The sequence below is a fragment of the Lagenorhynchus albirostris genome, chromosome 2 (genome assembly GCF_949774975.1).
Source record: "Lagenorhynchus albirostris chromosome 2, mLagAlb1.1, whole genome shotgun sequence".
Lineage (NCBI taxonomy): Eukaryota > Metazoa > Chordata > Mammalia > Artiodactyla > Delphinidae > Lagenorhynchus > Lagenorhynchus albirostris.
This window is the reverse complement of record NC_083096.1, coordinates 54,900,732-54,926,066: the sequence shown is the minus strand read 5'-3', so window position 1 is coordinate 54,926,066 and position 25,335 is coordinate 54,900,732. Positions and strand designations below refer to the sequence as shown.

At 37.1% G+C, this 25,335-nt stretch overlaps 1 protein-coding gene across 4 annotated transcripts in view; it reads left to right on the top strand.

Annotated features, from left to right (window-relative positions):
* The window catches only part of RABGAP1L (RAB GTPase activating protein 1 like), a 689,413-nt gene that overhangs the window by 428,471 nt on the left and 235,607 nt on the right, over nt 1-25,335 (top strand). For all 4 annotated transcript variants that reach the window (XM_060132737.1, XM_060132738.1, XM_060132736.1 and 1 more), the window contains exons 15-16: nt 8,229-8,303; nt 23,374-23,499. In XM_060132737.1, coding sequence (XP_059988720.1) covers nt 8,229-8,303; nt 23,374-23,499 — 201 coding nt within the window. The remainder of the gene's footprint in view (nt 1-8,228; nt 8,304-23,373; nt 23,500-25,335) is intronic.

Genomic DNA, 25,335 nt, shown 5'->3' with positions numbered 1-25,335 from the left:
CCAGATCAGAGAGAAGAGACAGAATACAGACACAGATTTTTTTCCCCCAAAAGATACAAAAAATTTTCAAATACACAGAAAAACTCAAAGACTTGTACAGTGAACATCCATAAACCTGTCACCTAGATTCTATAATATTTTGTTACTTTTTTATCACAAATGTCTCTGTCCGTCTACCCTTACATGCAATTAATTAATCCATTTTAATACTTTAAAGTATTTTAATACTTTAAAGTAAATTGCAGGTCCCTACCAGGACCTGGCCCCACCCACCACCAGCTGGCAGCCTCCATATGCGGAGGTCCTGGCAGCCAACCAGGTCAGGGGCCAGCCTTGACTACCAGTGCACCCTGCCACAACAGAAGGGTCCCACATAGGGGATACCCCTAGAGCATAAAGTTCTGGTGACCAGAAAGGAGTGTGCTGCTGTGCCCCATAAGACAGCTCCTACCTAAAGCCACTTCTCAAATACTGGGAAACATAACTGACCTGCCTAATACACAGAAATAAACACAGAGAATTATGCAAAATTAGGAGGTAGAGGAATATGTTCCAAATGAAGGAACACGGCAAAACCTCAGCAAAAGAACTAAACAAGGAGGAGGTAAGCAATCTACCCAATAAAAAGTTCAAGGTAATAATCATAAAGATATTCAACAAACTCAGGAGAAGAATGGGTGAACACAGTGAAAATTTTAAGAGTTAGAAAATATAAAGAAGAACCAAATAGCTGAACAAATAAATACAGTAGGAGAAATCAACAGTAGATCAGATGATACAAAGGAATAGATCTGCAAACTGAAGACAAAGTAGTAGAAATAACCTAAGCTGAACAGAAAAGAGGAAAAAGAATTTCTAAAAATGAGGATAGTTTAGGAGACCTATGGGACAACCTAACATTCACATTATAGGGGTCCCAGAGAGAGAAGAGAGCAGGGGGTTAGAGAATTCTTTTGAAGACATAATAGCTGAAAATGTGCATAACCCATGAAAGCAAACAGACATCTAGGTCCAGGAAGCATAGAGAGTCCCAAACAAGATGGACCCAAAGAGGTCCACATTAAAATTTAAATGTCAGAAATTAAAGATAGAGAATCTTAAAAGCATCAAGAGAGAAGCAACAAGTTATGTACAAGGGAACCCATACATAAGGCTATCAGCTGACTTTTCAGCAAAAACTTTCAGGCCAGAAGGAAGTGGCATGATATATTCAAAGTGATTAAAGAATAAAATCTACAAGAAAAAAATATTCTGCCCAACAAGGTTATCATTCAGATTTGAAAGAGAGAGAATCAGTTTTACGGACAAGCAAAAACTAAAAAAGTTGAGCACCACTAAATGAGCTATACAGGAAATGCGAAAGGGAACTCACTAACCAGAAAAGATCATAAATTTAAATATAAAAATTACAAAAGGAAAAATCTCATCAATAAAGGCAAACATACAATAAAGGTAGTAAATCATCCACTTGTAAAGCTAGTACAAAAGTTAAAAGAAAAAAATAGTAAAATTATCTATATCCACAGTAAGTAGTTAAGGGATACACAAAACAAAAAATGTAAAATATCATGTCAAAAACATTAAAGTTGGGGACGGGTGAGTAAAAATGCATTCCAACTTAAGTGATCATCAGCTTATCATATATACATATAGGTTGTTATATATGAATCTCATGGTAACTGCAAACCAAAAATCTATAATAGATACACATGAAAAAAAGAGAAAGGAATCTAAGCATAACACTAAAAATAGTAATCAAATCAATAAGGAAGAGAGCAAAAGAAGAAAAAGGAACAAAAAAGAACTGCAAAACAACCAGAAAATAGTTAACAAAATAGCAATATGTACATACCCATCAAGAACTGCTTTAAAGGTAAATGGACTAAATGCTCCAATCAAAAGACATAGAGTGGTGGAATGGATTTTAAAACAGTAAGATTCATATATGCTGCCTATAAGAGACTCACTTTGTATCTAAAGACACAGATGGTGAAAGTGATAGGATGGAAAAAGATATTTCATAAAAATGGAAATAAAAAAAGAAAGCTGGGCTAGCAATACTTATATCAGACAAAATATAGTTTAAAACAAAGACTGTAACAAGAGACAAAGAAGGACATTATTTAATGTTAAAGGGATCAGTCCAAGAAGAAGATATAACAATTATAAATATATATGCACCCAACACAGGAAGACCTAAATACATAAAGCCAATATTAACAAACATAAATGGAGAAATTGATAGTGCAGATGGAAAATTAACCCGGATAGATCACATACTAGGCCACAAAGCAAGTCTTAATAAATTTAAGCAGATTAATATCATATCAAGCATCTTTTCTGACCACAATGATATGAGACTAGAAATTAACTACAAGAAAAAAACTGCAGAAAACACAAATATGCGGAGGCTAAACAGTATGCTACTCAACAACCAATCGGTACTGAAGAAATCAGAGAGGAAATTTTAAAATACCTGGAGACAAATGAAATTGAACAGTATGTGCTCTCTCCCTTCCCAGCACTGGCACCCTCTCCCCAGAGGGATAGTGTTTGAGCAAGAGGTGCTGGTGTGGGCATTTGGGGTAGGTCAGGGCTTGGGCTGTGGCAGTCCAATTGGGGTCTGAGACCCAGACTGCTTCTGACACACTGCCTGTGTAAATAATGGTTCCCTCTGCCTGCTCAGATGCCGCTTTGGGTCTGAGCCATCTCTGTGTCTCACAGCCAAGCTTCCTCCTCAACCATGGCAGCCCTCACTCCAGTGTGGAGCTGTGTTGTGAAGAAAGCAGGGCTAGAGTGTTCATTTGGTTCAAATGGGGGCACACACTGGAGTGGTCACAGGAAGGTGGCCAGCCACCCATGCAGTTTACAAACCACCCTCTGTCCTGCTTCAGGAGCGAGCGTGTTCATGCTTCTTACAAGTGAAGTCCAGTCTTTTCACAGCCCTCCTGTTAGTCCCATTGGCCCTCCAACCAGCCAAGGAGCTTGTCTTTCCTGTGTTGGTCCCCAAGGCTGTGGCACCCAGTATGTGGCTCACATCACTCACTCTCCAGGGAGGATCTCTGCTCATGTAATCTCCCTTTTCCTCTGAGTCTCCTCTTAGTGGTACAGGTCTCAATCTGATCACTTCTCTTCCCTTCCTACTCAATTCTTTGTGGATCTTTCTTACAGTCTTGGTTGTACAGGAGTCTTTCTGCCAGTGTCCAGTTAGTTGTCAGTGACAGTTGTTCCACAAGTGGATGTATTTTTGATGTGTTCATGGGGAGAGGTGAGTTCCACATCCTCCTAATCCACTGTTTTCATCTCCTCTACACTTGGCCACGTTCCCGTTGCCCATTCATAGATATTTCTTTGTAAAGTGTCTTTTCATATCTTCTTTCCATTTTTAACTTAGGTTGTTTGACATTGAGTTGTAGGAGTTCTTTATATATTCTGATTCAAGACTTTGTTTAGATATATTTGCAAATATTTTCCCAGTCTGTGGTTTACTTATTTATTTTCTTAATGGTGTCCTTTTATCAGTGGAGGTTTCTAAATTTTGATGATGTCTACTGTATCAGTTTATTTTTTTAATAGTTAATGTGTCTGTGCCCTGGCTAAGAAACCTTTGCATTTACCAAGTTACAAAGATGTTCTGTGTTTTCACTGAGTAGCTTTATAGTTTTAGTTTTATGTTTAGGAGCATAGTACATTTAGAGTTAATTTTTCCATATGAAGTGAAGTAGGGATCAAGGTTCATTTATTTCCCCCATATGGATATCCAATTGTTTGAGCACATTTGTTGAAACAATTGTTATATATTTATGTTTTTACATATATAAAAAATTTTCCTTTCCTCAATGTATTATCTTGGTAACTTTGTTGAAATTAAATGACTGTATGAGTATGGCTCTACTTCTAGACTTTTTATTCTGTTCTATTAATTATTTGTCTATATATGTATCAGTTTTACCTTGTCTTGGATATTGTAAATACTTTTACACTAAGTGTAGTAAAGGCTTCCCTTCTGTTACTCTTTTTTTCTAGTGTTTCCACTCTCGCTTTCTAGATGTTATGGTCACCCCAATCTGTTCCCTGGTTCTTCAAACGAATAAGTCTACAGTTTTATATCCAAGTTTTAGCCATCCACACTGGTGCATGACCTCCAGCAAAAGCCATAAAGAATGAGAATTTTACCATGTCATTCCCTTCATCCAAGTTTATTTTCCCCTCCAGTTTCTTCCTGCTTTTTTGTTCAGTGCCTTCAGATAGTTGTTTTATATATTTGTCTCGATATAGTTTAAATTTGTTACCGGGGGGAAGTTTGGTCCAGTAGGAATTACTTCTCCATTATAGAAGTGGTACTCAGATGGTTTTTGAAAGTCAGTCTGAAAGCAGGCGTCTGGCCAGAAAAGCAATTAAAATGAGGAGTGGGGAGAGGTATGGTGCAAAGAGAGGCAAGTTTCAGATAGAGGGAAAGGATTGGTTCAACTCACAGAAGGCTTAGAATAAAGCCAAACAGTGCTTAGAAGAACTCCAAGGGAAAGAACTTGCTAGAGCATTGTGTTTTTCAAACTGTGAATCATAAAATCAAATTTGGTAGGTGGCCTCTGAAAAGTCATTTTTGTTGCTAACCTAATCCAAAGCCATAACACAATTAGAAAGTAAGATCAATACATTGCTGATTTGAACTTTTATTCTCAGCTTTCCAGTTAGAGAATAGTTTGTGAGGTCACTGAGTTCATCCCTTCTTTGGTGTGTTGTGGACCTTCATTTTATATTGGACTTCTCTTGTAACATAAACGAGCATATAAATAGCACACTTCTCAGTAAACATGAAATATATAAAGATGGATCAAACATTTGTCAAATTTTTGTCAGGGTTGATGAAGCATGATTGACTTCAGAGATCCCCAGTTTTAAGGAATCCTCAACTTAGACATCTTTTATGGGGAAGGGAAACCTTGAAAATATATCTCTTATCAACAGATCTCAGAGTTCCTTGTTCATGGAAAAGGAAGTGATGGAGTACCATCAGGAATGCACTAAATAGGGATAGTATTAGAACCTTTCCCCTCTTTCTTTATTTTTTCCTTCTCTTTTCTCTCTGTAACTCTCCCTCCACCCTAACTCACACACACACACACACACACACACAACACACACACACACACACACACACACACACCCATGAGCTCTGGATAAAAGTACAAATAAGGACTCATAACTATATAAATCAAAGAAAATTAAATAAGTAAAAGGATGCTAATCCATCTTTCAGTTTCTAAAATTAGGCTGAGCTCTGGAAACTGGTTATAATGAAGAAAAGCTTCTTTTAAATTCTTTAGCTAATGATTCCATGATATAATTCGTCTCTTATTAGAAGAGAGTGTCATAATATCAACATTGGCAGAAGAAGGTTAAAAGATAACAATAGTACTTCAAAAGACACCATTAAGAGCATGAGAAGGCAGGTCACACACTGAGAGAAAATATTGGTAATACATATGTCAGACAATGATCTTGTCAACAGAATGTATAAAGAACTCCCATGAATCAGCAATAATAAGATGAACAGCCCAATTAAACAAATGAGCAAGAACTTGACGAGATAATCACAAAAGAATATGTATCAGTTGCCTAAAAGCACATGATAATATGCTCTATGTCATTAGCCATCAGAGAAATTTAAGTCAAAACCACAGGAATTAATAAAAGGAAAAAGACTGGCAATGTCAAGTATTGACAAGGATCTGAAGCAGTGAATACTCTTATATTTTGCTGGTGTGGATGCAGTAATTGAACAACCACCTTGCAAAATAGTTTGGCAGTATCTTATAAAGTTAAACATACCCCTATCGTTTGAACCGTGAACCCCCACTCCTCGGTATTTACCCAAGGGAAATGAAAACCTATGTACACAAAAAGCCTTGTGTATACAAACCAGCTTTATTTGTACTAGCTCCAAACTGGGAAAAACCCCAAATGTTTATCAATGGGAGAATGGATAGACCAATTGTGGTATGTTCATACAGTGGAATACTACCCACTGATTAAAAGGGATGAACTACTGATGCATGCAACAACATGGAAGAATCTCAGAAACATTATGCTGAGTGAAAGAAAGAGGCCAGATACAAAAGAGTATATATTATATTAATCCACTTATATGAAATTCTTTAAAACATGCAAAGCTGGGGCTTCCCTGGTGGCGCAGTGGTTGAGAGTCCGCCTGCCGATGCAGGGGACACGGGTTCGTGCCCCGGTCCGGGAAGATCCCACATGCCGCGCAGCGGCTGGGCCCGTGAGCCATGGCCGCTGAGCCTGCGCGTCCAGAGCCTGTGCTCTGCAATGGGAGAGGCCACAGCAGTGAGAGGCCCGCGTACCGCAAAAAAAAAAAAAGCTGATAATAGATTGTGAAAACAATCAGATTACTGGTGGCCTGGGGTGGAGGTGGTTTGACTGCAAAGAGGCATGAGGAACATTCTAGAATGATGGAAATATTCTATAATGACGGGGTTACATAAATGACTCAAAGGAATTGTGAAATTAAAAGGTATGTATTTCACTGAATATAAGCTATATTTCAATAAAGTTTTTTTAAGTAAAAAAAGAGTTCTAGTCCCTGTACTCTGACTACCTTGGCATATGGGAGATACCCCACTTACCCTCCCTATGGTAACCATTCCTATTTATCTTTGATAACCATTGCCCTGGACAGAGAGTTTTGGTTTTCTTTTTTTTTTTTTTTTTTTTTTGCGGTACACGGACCTCTCACTGTTGTGGCCTCTCCCGTTGCGGAGCACAGGCTCCGATGCACAGACTCAGCGGCCATGGCTCACGGGCCTAGCCGCTCCACGGCACGTGGGATCCTCCCAGACCGGGGCATGAACCCGCGTCCCCTGCATCGGCAGGCGGACTCTCAACCACTGCGCCACCAGGGAAGCCCCAGAGAGTATTTTTATACTCACAAAATCATAGTGCATTAAATGGAGATTCCCCTCACTTTAATGAAGCACAACAGATAGGTGGGATACATGGAATGGGATACATGTCCAGGATTTAAACAGCACAGTTGGGGTGTTTGTCTTTTAAAAATAAATGTAGGAGCATCTGAATGATTTTTGTTTTTGTTGTTCTAATCAGGGATCAGGAAACTATAGCCTACGCTGTCTGACTTTGTACTACCCTTAATCCACAAAAGCCACAAATGGTTTTTATATTGTAAGGGGTTGTTTAAGAAAAGAAAAACAATATACAACAGATATGTAAGTGTCCCTCAAAGCCTAAAATATTTACTATTTGGACTTTTACAGCAAAACCTTACTAATTCCTATACTATAGTCTTTGATCAGCATGGTCCGCCTACTGTAATTGATTCAACCTCTTAAAAACTTGAACAGGGTATTTTTTAAAAAAAATTGTAGTCTCAGCAGTTTGAAGTATTAAGCATACAACCTTATTTCCTTTCCTATAAAGACTAAGGTGAATATTAAGTTGAATGATATGATAGCTGCTTCTCTAGGGATACTATATTTCCTGTGAATGGGCCACTGGCTCTGTACTAGCAGCCTGGTTAGAATGATGTTGAAGATGGTAAATAGGCAGAACATTTCGTGATAGTGTGTGGCATGTGTGGCAAGAGGCTCTCTCCCAGCCATTCTGCTAAAAATGCAGGGCAATACTAAATGTTTCCGGTTTGCCCTAGTGGTATAGATGGGAGGAATCACCCTTTAGCCTCTGGAAAGTGCGAGAGTAGTTTAGAAGGTGTCTGAGAACATGTAGAGGCTAGAGAGGGTGATTTTTTTTTTTTTCTGTTAGGTTAGGGGATCTGCACTGCACTCTCGCAGCATTAAGTTTCCCCCGTATGGTGCATTAGAATTCCCACATCAACTGTAGAACCTTCCCACCCTCTTCCACTATTTGCTTCTGCCTCCCACAGTCTCATTTGCCTGACCACAAACCATAATGGATCTTTAAAAATTAATTTAGGTGCTCTGAGCATCTCTTTATTCCAGATTCTAAAGATGAACCTGGGGATAATGGTACATCTAGAATTGCTTTAGGAAATGTACAGCCTCTTTGAGGGATCCCACTGTGCTAATGGCTCACACATCCAAATTGAGGGATCATTGAAATTGTGGTGGACAGGCCAGGGACAAGAACAAGCAGCAGCTTGATGTGAGCTAGCACTTAGGTTAAACTCCGTGAATGTTTATGATTCTTCTTTCTTTTCATCTTTTCTCTAGGCCTACTCTGTCTATGACGAAGACATTGGGTACTGTCAAGGACAGTCTTTTCTTGCTGCTGTGTTGCTGCTGCATGTAAGTAATTTTCCATGTAATAAAGGGCATGGTGCTGCCAAGTTTATTTTATTTGATGCTTGGTTTTGTTTTCCCTTCTTATTCTCCATTGACCTGATGGAGATTACACATGGCATATCTTTTTAAAAATGTTCTTTTGGTGATAAAGTAAGAGATCTGATGTCACGAACAGGACAGTTTCTCAGTAGAATTAATTTTGCTGGCTGGTAGGGAATAAACTGCTTATTTGGAGTTATTTTTAACTAGAACCCTCTAGAATTAAAGAAGTCAATGTAACTGCCCAAATATGAGCAGGACCAGAGCCATGATGAAGGAATGTGACAAGGAAGTCTTTTATCTTTTTTGTGATTTATTTTTGTATACTCTCTTTTCTCTTAGTCACCTTCATTTAACAGAACATTTATTGAGAATCAGTTGTCAGTACTGGGCTAGGAAGTGGGATTACAAATACGAATAATTTATCGTTTGTGTTCTCAAAGGCCTCATGGGCTAGGATGGGGCACAGGTAATGTATGCACGTACCTATTATTTTAGTTCTTTTTATGTATCTGTGCTGATTTTTGTGATGATCACTATAGAGGAACTTACAGTGTGCCAAGTGAAAGCGATGCACAGAATAAGAGAATAGAGAGGAGAATTATCCAACTCAGCTCTGCCAGAACTTTCAGAAAAGACTTTCTAGAGGAGGTGGTAGCTTTGCCAGGACATAAATATTTGATGTTGGGGAAGGTGAGCTGGGTAAGAGAGGGAGTAGAGATTGGTAGACAAAAGGAACAGCATTAGCAAATGTATGGAAACACAGAGGGCACAGCATATAAAGGGAACAGTATGAAATGATAGTTCCTTTACTGTTGCTATAGAAATTGTATGCAGAGAGAGGTATGAGGTAAAAATGGTCATATGGGCAGGGACCAAATTATGAAGACTTTTTAATAATGTCAAGAAATGTGGGCTTTATGCTAAAGCTAATGAGGAGCCATTGATCAGTTCGAAGCAAGGGAATGACAATCAGATGTTCACTTCAGATAAATTATTATATCCATGTAGAGAGTTGAACTGAAGGGAGCAAGCAATAGCAGAGAGACCAGTTAGGAAACATCAATCTAAATGAGAGATGTTGAGACCCAGAGAAAAAACAATTAAAAACATGCAGGAGGGGACTTCCCTGGTGGCGCAGTGGTTAAGAGTCCACCTGCCAATGCAGGGGACACGGGTTTGAGCCCTGGTCTGGGAAGATCCCACATGCCGTGGAGCAACTAAGCCCGTGCGCTACAGCTACTGAGCCTGTGCTCTAGAGCCTGCGAGCCACGACTACTGAGCCTGCCTGCCACAGCTGCTGAAGCCCATGCACCTAGAGCTGGTGCTCTGCAACAAGAGAAGCCACCGCAATGAGAAGCCCGCGCACCGCAGCGAAGCGCAGCCCCTGCTCACCGCAACTAGAGAAAGCCTGCACGCAGCAACGGAGACCCAATGCAGCCAAAAATAAATAAATACATACATAAATTTATTTTAAAAAATATCTAAAAACATGCAGGAGGCAAAATTGGTAGGTTTCATGGATGGATTGACAAAGGAATGGTCAAAGGTAACATGTCTAGTTTTCTTGCTTAGGTGACTGGATGAAGTATGGTATTTTGAGCTGAGATAGAAAACACGTCCGTTGAGATTGAATGGAGAAGAAAGGTTAGGGGTTGATGATGAATTTTGTTTTGAAATTTGGCAGAGGTGGTATTTTGGGGATATCTGAGTGAAGCTGTCCAGCAACCAACTGTTTACTGGAGACTGACACTGGGGGAGGAATCAAAGTTGAAATCATGAGAGTGGATTAGACCATATAAGAAGAATAAATAGAAGAAGAAGAACAGAATAGATCCCAGGAATGCCAGATATTTAGAGGGCTGATGAGGAAGAGGAATCCTTGAAGAATTTCTGGATTTTCAACAGAGAAGCAGCATTGTATAATGTCAAATGCAGCAGAGAGGTCCAGCAAGTTTAAAACAAAAGCATTTCTTTTAGGTTTGCATTCTGGAAACGAAGAACAATTATAATAGACTCGTGGTCTTAATGCTGATCATTTGATTTTAATGATACTAATAATATACGGTGGTTCTATTGTGATTATTCACTTTAACTTTGAGTTTGACTTCTTTCTCTGTGGCATCGTTATCTGTTTTTGGTCTTTTTGATCTTCTCCTTGCTGTCCTTTTTTTTGCCATCTCCACTGCCCATGTTCTTCAGATTTCTTGTGATAATCAAGTACTTTATAGTCAGAAATTCTTGGAGCCTTTGTTCTATTACTAAACCCACCTAGTAGTTAGAATAGTCAGGTCCCTACTACAGGGGGCTGGAGACTATAAACTGTGACATAGACGTGTTCACCAAGTTTCATAACCACCATTCTTCTAAAAGGAGATTTTATGATCATTCTGACGAGAGCTGATGTCCAAGCCATGGATAGTGAAGCTTTATCTTCCACAAAGTAATCTTTGAATATGTCACAGTTTAGCATTTTAGACCTGTAGCCCCATTAAACACATTATAATATATTGATTAAACTTCAGTGGGAAGAATATCACTCCAGGAAATCTGTTCTGAGACTTAACAGAAGTTTAGTTAACTGTAAGTTCATATTTCTCTGGACATACTTCCTCCCCGAAAAAAAAGAGAGGCAGTGATTCAAATAACTAGGAAACTCAAATAACCCAGATTTTTTTTTTTTTTACATTATCTACTGTCCTATTACAAGGGTCATGGAAAGTCGGCCATTGTAAACATATTCAACAAAATTGCCTCCAAAGTATGTGACAAGATGAATAGAAATTCAGTTTAGTTTCTACACTTTCTACATTAATAGAACTATGCAGTTGTTGCCATGGCTTGTAAAAATAACTGGAAATATAGAAATGCCTTCAGAATTCTGGAGGAAAGATGAACTGATACTCAGTGTTAATGAAAAAATCTTACATTGTAATTTTTAATTAAAAGTATATGTGATAATTCTGTTAATCAGCATATTTCATTGACTGACCAACCCATCCATTAACCAATTTAAATAAGAGAAGGTAACTGTAATTTTTTCTTTTCCATATTTAATTTTGCCTCTGTGGTTTAAATAGGTAGAAGAATACACTCTAGCTTAAACAATTCATCAAATACACTATCTCGGGTTCCAGGGAGATATGTTATTAGGGTCTTACTGACTAATTTTTTATCAGTTACATAAGCTATTGCTTCTTTTTGCTGCCAGACATCCTTTGGCAACTCCATATTAATCATTGTCAGAACCTGCTTCTTTTTGGGATGCTGTCTTTTCCTCACCCATGGTCATTTATATTTCACATTCACTGCCTAAGAGGAAAGAAAGACCAAAAATGAAAGTAGGATCAAGAACAAAAATTTAGAATTTTAAAGTTTTTCCATGTCTAGATAGTTTTAAGAAATAAGTATCTTCTCCTGGTGCTTGGAAATTTCCAGAAGCTTTGATAATAGCTTTGTAACTTGTAGTAGTTTAAGCAGTGGAAGAATTAAGTGTTTATCACATAGATGCTGTTATATCTATTGATGGAATTATAAGAAATTTATCATTTACAGTTTGGAAAAACTGTTACAGCACAGATTGCTTGTAACCATTATAGTGTTTATCTGCCTTTGAAGTTAAATATGTAATAATTATCAGTAATATCATCATTATATTATTAGTGTAATAAATAACGTCCTCATATATTTCATTTATTCTAAGAATCATATAAAATATTTTAGATAATTTTTAACCCCAATATATTTCTCATACATATTTATTGTCAAGCAGCTTTAAGGTTTTTTTTTTAATTGAACATATACTTTTTTAGACTTTCAGAAAATTATGCTCCTTTTTAAGGTTAAATCACTCTATGTAAACTAATATCAACATGTATGGAAGCTTTCCAACTGCAAAAAGCATTATTATTGGATAACCCAGAATGTTTAAAAGTATTGTTTTTTTTCAAAAACTGTAACCAGGCACAACTCGTTTGGAAACCAGTTTGGCTTTTATCTGATAAAGATATGCATACCAGGCAGCTCCACTCCTAGATATATACTTTAGTCAAATTTATGAACATGTACACTAAAATCATGTATTAAAATTGTTTTAGGATCAGTGTTTATAATAGTCGAACAACTCAAATGCCCACTATTATAATGTCTAATATTAGAATTATAATTAGAAATTAAAATGGATAAATTGTGGTATATTCATTTTGTGGAACACTATACAGCAAGTAAAGAAACGTTTCACACTACGTAGGCTAATGTGAATGAATCATACAAACATAATGTTTAGTAAGAAAGCAAATTATTGGTATCATTTGGTATGATTCCATTTTAGTATAATTCAATAACAGACAAAAGTAAATTCTATTTTAGGATGCTCCATGCATGGAAAATATAAATAATACCAGTGAAGTGATTACTGTTAAAATCAGGACAGTGATTTCTCTGAGGAGAAATTGGGAGTCGTGACTGGGTGAGGACACATAGGGATCTTCAGGAGTATTAACAGTATTCTAGTTCTTAATCTGTTTTTACTTCATAATTGTATATTCATTGAAGTATAAATTTAACTTTTATATATTCTTCTGTGTGCCATATTTCAAAATAATATAAGGTTTAAAAATTACAGATCTTTAAATGCTTCCCCCCAAAAAAGACAAGTTTCAGATAAGATTTAACCAGTGGGCATCAGAAATGAGAAGCAGAGCTACTTCTTAGTTTTCCTGAAAATAAGGATTCTACAGAGTCCAAGGTAACAAAATAGAGGCTTCCTAGTGTCTTTATATGTATATATAAGTGAAAATACTTGTGCCATTATATTATTTAGGAATCTTTCTGCTACATGTAACGTAACATTAACTAAAAGTAGTTTAAATTAAAAAGGAAATATATTGGCTCACATAACTGGGAAGTCCAGAGCAGAGATGCTTTTGATATGGTTGGATTCCAGAGTTCATACTTTGTCATCAGAAATCTGTGTCTCTGTATCTCTGTTCTGCTTAAATTTTCTTGCCTTAACTTATATGGGCAGGCCACAAAGTGGGCAGCCTGGCTGCAGACTGGCCTGGCTTCATATCCTTTCAGTTTTACAACTTCATTTAAAAGGGATCATCTTTTGCTATAGCTCCTGTACTTAAACAAACAAACAAACAAACAAAACAAATAAGCAAACAAAAACCCTGAAGGATTCTGGTTGGCCTGCCTTGGGAATCTGCCATCCTTGAATCAATTACTAAGGGCAGGAAGGCAAGGTATCTGATTGGGCTGGCCCAGTCTTGAGTCCACCTCAGTGCTGACAGTGAACTGGATCAACTCCTCCTGAAAAATGGAATGGTTTTTCTAAAAGAAAGGAGATTTTGACATCAGATGATAGGGAGATGGGATGCTAGACAGATACATCACGTTATCTTATAGTGATTCTTTACAATAAGAGTTTTAGTATATTTTAAATAAGCCCTTCTGTATTCCCAAATCACTTTTACCTTATAAATCCAAGAGGTTTTCCTGTTCTCTGTTAATTCTTGCATCAGTGCTTTGGAGCCATTACCCAGGATCTTCTCTTTGTGTCCTATAAATATACTCAAGACATTTTACCTTAAAAAAAAAATCCTCTTTTGATCCTCCCATTTAGCTCTCTCAGGTTTCTTTGCCCTTTCAAAGCTGAACTCCTTCAAAGGATAGTAAAAAGCACAACTATGAATTTGAATTGTGGTTTAATACCTTTCAAGTTACATGACCTTGGGCAAGTTTCCTGAGTTTCAGTTTCTTCATTTATAATATAAAGTGAAAATAATATTATCATCCTTCTAGGGTTTTTATGAATATTGAATACCTTGTATTATAAGTGTAGAGTCTTATTTTGTATCTGGCACAAAAAGAGTGCAGCCAGGGGATTAAGTCCAGGCTTTTGGCAGTTCTGCTGGATTTAGATCCTCTGTCAGTGGGGCATAATGGCTGTAGAGCCTGTTCTACTGCCCTGCCCAGGCAGGGACGCAAATTCACAGGCCCCACACAATTGCCAGTTTAGGCTTCAGTCCTGACCTTCTAGGAAGTTTGTCCAGAGAACCTGAGCAGCTGCAGATCCCATCTTACAGCCTGCTCAGTCAGAAAGCCAAGGTAGCAGCCCTGCCCAACTGTTAGGCATAGCCTCTGCCCCTGCATAACCAGGTAGCCTGAAGAGTCACCCTGGGCAGCCTCAGAGCCCAGCCTATAGTACCATCAAGCCATGAAGCCCAGCCTACAGTCCTGCCTAATTGCTAAACACACCCTGTGGCCTCATCTAGTCAAGGAGCCTGGATAGTAACCCTACCTGACCACACAGCGAAGTCTTTAGCCCCACCCAGCTGTGCGATATAGCTGGAAGCCCTTCTTGATCAGAGAGCCCATTCTGTTATCTTGCCCAACAGTGGAACACAGCCAACAGCCTATCTGATCATGAAGCCAAGCCTGTGGTCCTGCCCAACTTCGAAGCACAGCCTGTGGCCCCACCTAAACAGAGTCCAGCCAGTGGCACCATCTGGTGGGGAGCACAACCTGATACCTCATCCAACCAGGACCTATTGCAGAACTCAGCCCATAGCTCTTCCTAATTGTAGAGTCTACCCAATGGTGCCACCCTGCCAGGGAACATAGCCTGTGAACTTGCCTATCCAGAGGTGATTGCAGAGCCCCGCTAGTGACCAATCTGACCATGGAGCACAGCCAGCAGCCCCACCCAATCAGCGAGTTCACCCAATGGCCCTGATTGTATGTGGATCCCAGCCAGCAGGCCCACCTAACCACAGAGCCAACCCAGTGTCACCACCACTCCCTACCCCAACCTCAGAGCATGAACAGTGGCCTCTCCCAACTAAAGACTTTGAGATCAAGTCCTGCTTTTTCCCATGGATGCTACCAGCATTATTCCAAACTGAGCTAACTGGTGAAGGTCTTTCCATGCCACAGCAAACCTGTAATGTCTGTAAGAGGGAGACTGCTTACTCAAATGTGCAGATAGCAATGCATAGGATCAAGGATCATGCAGAATCAGGTAAACATGACATTACCAAAGGAAACTAATAAAGATCAAATAACTGACTCTAAAGAAATAGAGATCTATGAACTATCTGACAGAGAATTCAGAATAATCCTCTAAAAGAAGTTTGGTGAACTACAAGGACACACAGACAACTAAATGAAGTTAGGAAAGCAGTGATGAAAAAAATAAGTTCAACAAAACAATAGAAATGTCAAACAGATAGAAATCCTAGATCTGAAAAATACAATGACAGAACTGATGACTTCAATAGAGAGCTACAACACACTCAGCCAAACATTAAGAAAGAATTAGTGAACTAGAAGGTAGGTCATTTGAAATTACAAGTCAGAGGAACAAAAAGAAAAAAAGTGGAGAAAGACTTATCGGATACTATCAAATTAAACAATCTATACATTATGGGAATCCTAGAAATAAAAGAGAAAGAGAAGGGGACAGAAATCTATTTAAAGCAATAATGGATGAAAACTTCCCAAACTTAGGGGGAGAATGAACTTCCAGATTTATGAGGCCCAAAACACCTCAGTGGTTAGAATCTGAAAAGGGCTGCACCAAGACACATTATATTTAAATTGCCAGAAATTGAAGACAAAGAATTTTGAATACAGCAAGAGAAAAGCTACTCATCATATATAAGACTGTTTACAGAGTCATAAGACTGTTTAGTTTCTCAATAGAAACACTGTAGGCCAGGAAGAAGTGGGATGATATACTCAAAATAGTGAAAGAAAAAAACTGTCAACCAAGAATACTATACCTGGTAAAGCTGTCTTTTGTAAATGAAATAGAGATAAAGACTTTCCCAAACAAACAAAAGCTGAGGGAGTTCATCATCACTAGACCTGCCTTTCAAGAAATACTAAAGGGCATTCTTCAAGCTGAAATAAAAGGATGCTGATTAACATCATAAAAACATGAATGTGTAAAATTCACTGGTAATGGTAAATACACAGTTAAAGTCAGATTCTCTAACACATAATGGTAGTACATAATTCATTTACAACTCTTTTTAAAAAGTTACAAAACGTGGGCTTCCCTGGTGGCGCAGTGGTTGAGAATCCGCCTGCCGATGCAGGGGACACGGGTTCGTGCCCTGGTCCAGGAAGATCCCACATGCCGCGGAGCGGCTGGGCCCGTGAGCCATGGCTGCTGAGCCTGCGCGTCCGGAGCCTGTGCTCTGCAATGGGAGAGGCCACAACAGTGAGAGGCCCACATACCGCAAAAAAAAAAAAAAGTTACAAAACAAGTGTATTAAAAATAACCTCAACTACAGCAATTTTTATCACAATATATATAAAAAAGATGTAAATTGTAACATCAGTAACAAAGTGTGAGGTGGGAAGAAATAAAAGTATGAAGCTTTTGTATGCTATCAAAGTTGAGTTGTTATCAACTTAAAATAGGATGTTATAACTATAAGATGTTTTATGTAAGACTCTTGTTAACCATAAAGCAAAAACCGACAGTAGATTCACCAAAGAAAAGAGAATCAAAGCATACCATTACAAAGAATCATCAAATCACAAAGGAAGACTGTAAGAGCGGAAGCAAGGAGCAAAGGATTTACAAAAAAGAACACAATTAACAAAATGTTAATAGCGAGTCCTTATCTATCAATAATACTTTAAATGGATAAATTATTTAATCAGAAGATGTGGAATGGCTGACTGGACAAAGGAAAAAAAGAAACAGGATCTAATGGTATACTGCCTAAAGAGTCTCACTTTAACTTTAAGGACACACATAGTCTGAGAGTGAAGGGGTAGAAAAAGATATTTCAAGTAAGTGATAACCAAAAGAAAGTAGAGGTAGCTATATGCTTATATCAGACAAAATAGACTTTAAGGTAAAAATGTTCAAAACAGAAGAAGAAAGTTGTATAATGATAAAGGAGTCAAACCATCAAGAAGATATAACAAATTATAAAATTTGTATGCACTCACCTGTATGTTCAGAGCACCTAAATATATAAAGCAAATAGAAACATAACTAAAAGAAGAAATAAATAGCAATACAGTAATATTTGGGTACTTCAGTACCCCACTCTCAACAATGGATAGATATCCAGGCAGAGAATCAATACAGAAACAGCAGATTTTAGCAGTACTGTAGACCAAATAGACCTAACATATACACAGAACAGGCCATCCACCAGCAGCAACACATTCTTCTCAAGCACACATGGAACATTTTCTAGGATAGATCACGTGTTAGGTCACAGAAAAAGTCTCAACAAATTTGAGATAGAAGTTATATAAAGTATCTTTTACAACCACAGTGTTATGAAACTAGAAGCTAATAACAGGACGAAAGCTGGAAAATTCACAAATGTGTGCAAATTAAAAACACACTCCTGAACATACAATGGATGAAAAAAGAGAAATTAAAAAATATATATCTTGGGCTCCCCTGGTGGTGCAGTGGTTGAGAGTCCGCCTGCCGATGCAGGGGACATGGGTTCGTGTCCCGGTCTGGGAAGATCCCACATGCCACAGAGCAGCTGGGCCCGTGAGCCATGGCCGCTGAGCCTGCGCGACCGGAGCCTGTGCTCCGCAACAGGAGAGGCCACAACAGTGAGAGGCCCACGTATCGCAGAAAAAAAAAAAAATCTTGAGACAAGTGAAAATAGAAACACAACATATCAAAACTTATAGGAGGCAGCAAAAGGAGTTCTAAGAGGGAATCTTATAGTGACAAATGCATACATCAGGAAAAGAGAAATATCTCAAATGAACAACCTAACTTTACACCTCAAGGAACTGGAAAAAGTAGTACAGACTAAGACCAAAGTTAGTAGAAGGAAGGAAATAATAAAGACTATAAGACAAATAAATAAAGTAGAGAATAGAAAAACAATGGGAAAGATTGACAAAACTGAGTTGATTCTTTGAAAAGATAAGCAAAATTATATACTTTTAGCTAGATTAACTAAAAAAAAAAGAGGGTGCAAATAAATAAAATTATTTAAAAAGAGGAGACATTGCAGCTGATACCTCAGAAATACAAAGGATCGTAAGAGACTACTGTGAAAAATTATACACCAACAAATTGGATAACCTAGAAAAAATGAATAAATTTCTAGAAACACACAAGACTCAAGAAATAGAAAATCTGAATAGACCAGTAACAAGTAAGGAGATGATTTTTCAAGAATCAAAACTCCCCCAACAAATAAAAGCCTGGGACAAGATGGTTTCACTGGTGCATACTACCAAACATTAAAACCAAACATTTTAAGAAGCATTAGTACCAATCTTTCTCAAACTCTTCCAGAAAAATTGAAAAGGAGGGAAAACTCCCAAACTCATTTTACAAGGCAAGCTTTACCCTGATACCAAAACCAGAGAAGGATACTACAAGAAAAGAAAACTGTAAGCCAACATCCCTGATGACATTCAAAAGTTCTCAACAAAATACTGGCAAACTAAATTGACCAACACATTAAAAGGATCATATTCCATGATCAAATGGGATTCATCCCTGGGATGCAAGGATGGTTCAACATATGCAAGTCATAAAAGTTATGTATCACATTAATAAAATCACATAATCATCTCAATAGATGCAAAAAAGCATTTGACAAAATTCAACATCCATGCGTGAGAAAAGCTGTCAACATACTGGGTATAGATGACACGTACCTCAACATAATAAAGGCCATATATGATAAGCCAGCAGCTAACATACTCAATGATGAAAGGTTGAAAACTTTTTCTGGACGTACAGATGGCCATCAGGTACATGAAAAAGTGCTCAATATCACCAATCATTAGTGAAGTGCAAATTAAAACCACAACAGAATATCATCTTACACCTGTTAGAATAGCTATCATCAAAAAGACAAGAATTAACAAGTGTTGGGAGGATATGGAGAATAGGGATCCCTTGTGCACTGTTGGTGGGAATGTGAATTGGTGCAGCTACTGTGGAAAACAGTATGGAGGTTCCTCAAAGAGTCAAAAATAGAACTACCATTTGATCCAGCAATTCCACTTCTGAGTATTTATTCAAAGGAAACAAAGACACTAACTCAAAGAGATGTCTTCACCCCACATTCATTGCAGCATTAGTTGGCAATAGTGACACATGGAAACAATCTAAGTGTCTATTGAGTGATGGATGGATAAAGAAAATGTGGTATATACATATAGGGGAATACTATTTAGCCATAAAAAAGGAAATTCTGTTATTTGTGACAACATGGATGAACCTTGAGGGCTTTATGCTAAGTGAAGTAAGTCAGTCAGAGAAAGACATGTATGATCTCACTTATATGTGGAAACTAAAAACGTTTGTTGATGGTTGGGACTTCCCTGGTGGTCCAATGGTTGACTGCATGCTTCCGCTGCAGGGGGCATGGGTTCGCTCACTGGTAGGGGAACTAAGATCCCACAGGCCCTGTGGCATGGCCACAAGATTTAAAAAAACAAAAAAAGACAAAAAGGAGGTTGATGGTCGCCAGGTGTGGGAAATGTGGGAAATGGGTGAGTGTGGTGAAAGAGTACAAACTTCCAGTTATTAGATTAATAAGTTCAGGGGATGTAATGTACAGCATAGTAACTGTAGTTGACAGTACTGTATTGTATATTTGAAAATTGCTTACCACAAAAAAGACAAAAATTCTCACCATAAAAAACAAAAATCGTAACTATGTGAGGTGATATATGTATATATAAATAAGTAAAATCATCACTTTGTACACCTTAAACTTACACAATGTTGTATGTCAATTATAGCTCAATAAAGCTGGGAAAAATTAAATGATATAAACTTACAATTACATATATTAAAAACAGAAAGTGGTAAATACTAATTATTTTGCCACATTTAACTGTTATCTATACTTTTTAGTCTGTTTATGTCTGTTTTATTTGATGGAAGTAGCATATAATCGTGTGTTGTTGAGCATTGCTTCTCAACTCCAGTTTATTTATTTTCTATATTTGATGAGTTATGGTGATGGCCAACTACTGCTAACGTTACAGCTAGGTCCCTGTTACCCAACTTATTATTATAATTATTAGTATTATATTTATTTGCATTAACAAAGCTATAATTTATTGTTGTAAGTTTTTCTGCCATCATTGAAGTCATTAGTAGCCACCAGTGATTATTGTTTATAATTTCCAAAGTATGTTTTTATCATATATCTTATGTTTTACAATATCATCAATCTAGGCTCAGCCTTCACTCCCTGTTATTGACACTTCACTGAGGTGTATTTCAAAAACATGCATTGTCTTATCCTTCAAAGCAAAACACCATTATAAGTCTATGTGTGAACTTCCTTTTTTCTCTGCAGTGTAAATGTCAATCGGTATTTGTTGTCTAGCTATATTTTATACATGTTTAGATATTCTCATTTTTAAAATCTTTGACATTTTTGCTAATTTGGTGTGCTCACCCTGCTTGCTGCTAGTAATAATGAATACATTAATTGAAGAAAGAGAAATACCAAGGGAAGCTTAATTAAACATGCTAAATAGATCCCATTTCATCTTTAAACCAGAAAGAGAAGGTTGAATTTCCACTTTCCAAAGGATTATAACTATTTCCCATTACTTTCTCACTCATTTTGTTAGCAACCATTTTTCTGTTTTCACAGGGATTCATTTTTAGTCACTTTCATGTTGAGGTAGTATCTGAGATCCCATAAGAGCTTATTATATCTGACCTTAGTCTTCACAGATAGTCAGTTTTGATTCTACTCACCTGGACTGGTATTTTGTAGGTTTAGTCTACTGTTTCCATGTAACACATGAACTAACTAAAAATCAAAACCTTGGCTATATTGCTGAAGCTAGACCTGAAGGATACTAACTCCAAGGCTGCCCCCCACCCAAAATATAGATATACTTTTAAAAATAGGCTGGGATTGTCAGTTTTATTTTTAGGGATCAAGTTCAAACTTTCAAATGCTTTTGGTTTTAAAGAACATTTATTAAATATATTGTTTGTATATGTGTGAGAGACAGACAGTTGAATGGGGAAGGTGGTGGAGGGAGAGGGGAAGGGGACCAAGAGATAGAGACAGAGATGGGTGCCGGGAGGGAGGGAGAGAGAGAGAATGAGTGTGACTGAATGAATATGAATAAATTTAAGCTCCATATCTAAAAGCAAAGCAGAAATTTATGTCTATTTGTCATTTTCTTAAATAGTTTATCCTGATAAAGCTCGTATCCGGCCATCCCTCTATTTGCACTGTAACTGTAGTGACATCTAACACCTCTTCCACACTCCCATCCTCCCCTACTCCACGACTTCTGTGTCTGTACCAGACTCAAGTAGAGTTGCCTATTTCCTTGTCCTTTGGGAAGGCACTCTACTTTTACCTCTGTATCCAGGGCCTAGAACAAACGGTACATGCATCTTATATGTTCAGTGACTGCATGTATGAATGCTGAAGGGTGTTTAAACTTTTGTTTTAATGGTCTCACCACATTCAAGGAAATAAAGGTTAATCCCTTTTATACCTTGTATATTCAACTAATCATCACTTACTTAGGAAGAGGGAAAAGTTGAGTGAACTAGTTTCTCTAGGGCTGGTTACAGTTATCTTACGGGCAGCATTTTTGTATAGCCATTTTAGTAGAGATCAGGGAGAAGACAAAGAGGCTTATAACTTGGTAGTAAGAGAAGTATTGTAGACTGTTCATGTGCACATTAGTGTCACTTGAAGCTTCAATGACAGAATTGCTAAAGGGGTAAAAAATGCAGTGTGCTTACGTTCTAAATAACTGCATAAAAACTGAAGAATGTCTGCTGACTTGAACAGCTGGGGTCAAAGCCAAGGCCCCCAACTCATAGGTAAAAAAGAAATAAGCAAATATTTAGAGAAGCAAAATGACAACAGCTAACTGTACTTATTTAACTTGAGGAGATTTTATTTAACTAATTTACATATTTCATGGTTTATAGTAGAAAACAGAAGTGGTCAGTTTGTATAGGAACTTAAACAAACAGTTACATTTCTAAGTAAGTAAACAGAACTCTACTTGATTCAATTATTCAGGCAGGAAGTTGGTCTAACAAATGTGTCAAATACCGAAATCAGCCAAGGTCAGACTTTCAAAGAAGTGACATTTAAAGTAAATGTTTACATAATAGTTACATCCTAGGACCTTGAGTAAGGACAACTTTTTCTGTTTGCTTGGTACAAATTCTAAAATATTGAATATGTCCCTCTCTAAATTCTTTCAGCTTATTGATACCATAATTTAGAGATCGGTTCTTTTGATTTCAGATTTTATTCTCTGTTCAGATAAAAATATCTGGGAAGGTATATCAGATTTTATTTGTCATTTAAATCTTAATGAGAGAAGCTCATAAGCTTCTGAAACAGCTGAAGACCTTTTTATAGACAGAAAAATAGCAACATCAAGATTCTGGGAGGACAGTATCATACTATCTATCAAAATTAAAAATGCATTTTATCCTTTGACTCAGCAATCCCTCTTTTGGGAAATTATTGAGGGAGAAAAGCAAGGTGCATAGCAATGTATTTAGAATGCTATCTTTTATATAGGAAAGGGAAAAAGTAAAATAAGAAATGTAATTCTTTTATTTGCATAAAGAAACACTGGCAGGTTATATGAGAAATTATTGAGTAGTTATGAGATTATGCAAAAGAGGTTGGGGGGACAGATACAGGGATTAGTGGATATAGGGATAGAGAGGAGTGAGACTTTTTTTAACCTTTATATACTTTTAAATTGTTTTGAATTTTTACATCATCTTACTGTATTACCTATTTTTAAGATGGCTTAAGAGTAAATGACAAGGTGATTAAAATTAGCAAAAGAGGGAAATTCTTCTCAAGTAGGGAAGCTTGAAACTTGGAACACAGATTTTACCTGTGTCACTGCAGAAAGCTGGCTCTGGAGAATTTCATTCACTAGTGGCCTTCAACCACTAATACAGGGGACTAATAACATGAAGGAATGTTTCTGACATTCTGGGCAAATGCCACTCAGTCATGTTCTGTATGTATATGTTTTCCTGTAGATGCCAGAGGAACAAGCATTCTGTGTTTTGGTGAAAATCATGTATGACTATGGTTTACGAGACCTCTACAAAAACAACTTTGAAGATCTTCACTGCAAGTTCTATCAGTTGGAGAGACTAATGCAGGTAAATAAACATTAGGAACTTTTATCACTCAGGGATTTGTTGACTTATAGGGAAAGTCCAATAAAATTGAAAAATAATGGTTTATGAAAATCTAATGGAAAGTTACAGAAAAGGTAAATGGATTAGGTTTCTGACCAATATCTACAGTGGTCTTAATATCATAAAATATTTATATAACTACTTGACCATTTATAAAAATAGTCTTCCATTTAAAATATTCAACTTAATACACTTTGAAGTGCGAATATGGTGAATTAAGTCAGTAAAGAGATTTCCCAGTATTATTTGTAAATAAATGAAGATATTTACATAATAAAAGCTGAAATACATAAGATTTTTCTCAATGTTAATTAGCACCAGTACCATATTTAGGTCCACATGTAGAGAACACTTTAAAGAGACAGAAAGATATTGATGAAATTAAAAACCACCTAAAATATTGTAGTGTAGGGACGTACTTTAAATTTTTTCCTCTGTAATTTCCAGATCTCAAACAATGTTGTTAACTATTTCATAATGTATATGTGTAAATTATATGTATGAGAAACAGGTATTCTTTTATATATCTGTCATAAAAAAGATTGTGAGCAAGGACAAAATTATTGTCTAGTGCTGTTAAAGGAATTACTGAGTAGCTTTGAAATTCCACCTGAGGTTGTAAATCTTAAATTTGTAATGGGTCTATGCAACATGTTTATATGGCTTTCTCTATAAGAGGTATTGGGAATCCAAGAGAAATGTGAAGAAAATACATGATTGAATTGATTCCATATTGGGGAAAAGTAAAGTGGTTGGGGAGGAAGGTTACTGGGATGTGGCAGTAGAGGATACTGGTAGGAGCTTATTGACATGACTTGTCAGGAGATCAATAGGTGTCTAAGGGGGAAGTGAAGCCAGTAGGAGACAAAGACTAGAACAGGGAAGTGAAAGGCAGAGAGTTTGCAGTGAGGTTAAGGACAGCTGTATTAGAAGAAGGGAATATAGGAGGGTAGAAGACCTGAAATGTGAAGAAGAAATAAAGGGGGAGGAGGATGTCAAAAGAACTGTAAGCACAATGACAAATGGGCATTGAGGGGGAAAAAGACTGTGTAGAAGAATCTGGTAACTATGGACAGTACAAGCAATGGGCTCTTTTTTAGAGATTTAATTCTTCCAAGTAAATATTTGGGATTCTTCACATTTTTTATCTTTCATTTACCTTTCATTTTTAAAAGTTCATATTTTTTCAAAGGTCAGTATTCTTAAGAGCTTTGAGAGTCAAATAAAAGTATCTGATAAATGAATAGCATGTTCATGGTACTATGAAGAAACCCAAATACATTTTCTGTTAGCACTTTTGTCTGTTAACTGAATGACCACTTCAATACCCCACTAAAAGTACCTGATGGGTACATTGGGGTGTTTTTCAAAGAGCATCTTGTACAAAAATTTTATTTCTGTGGTCTGTTTATGAAAACAAAACTAAAGTGGGCTTTTATATATCTTTGCCTTTGTCTTTCAGTTATGGGAATAGCTATGCTAATGATTTATACTTTGCCTTTCATGCTTTTGAAAAGCATTTACTTGTATAAATCGGGGAAAAAGAGGTTTTTTCCTCTTTTTCCCAGTATTTTTCCCAGGAGACATCCAATTTTATACATTATATACTTGTACAATTTCTGTACTTTGTAATTTTTAATATGTTGAAGATAGACTGTTAAAAGTACGGTTATGTTTTGGGCTTCAGTACCATAATGTACTGAAGTAATATCATAGAACCCAGATGATGTTTATATTAAATGGTCTTCAAAGAAAAGATACATTTCTTTTTTGGCTAGTTAGGAGTTCAACCCTGAA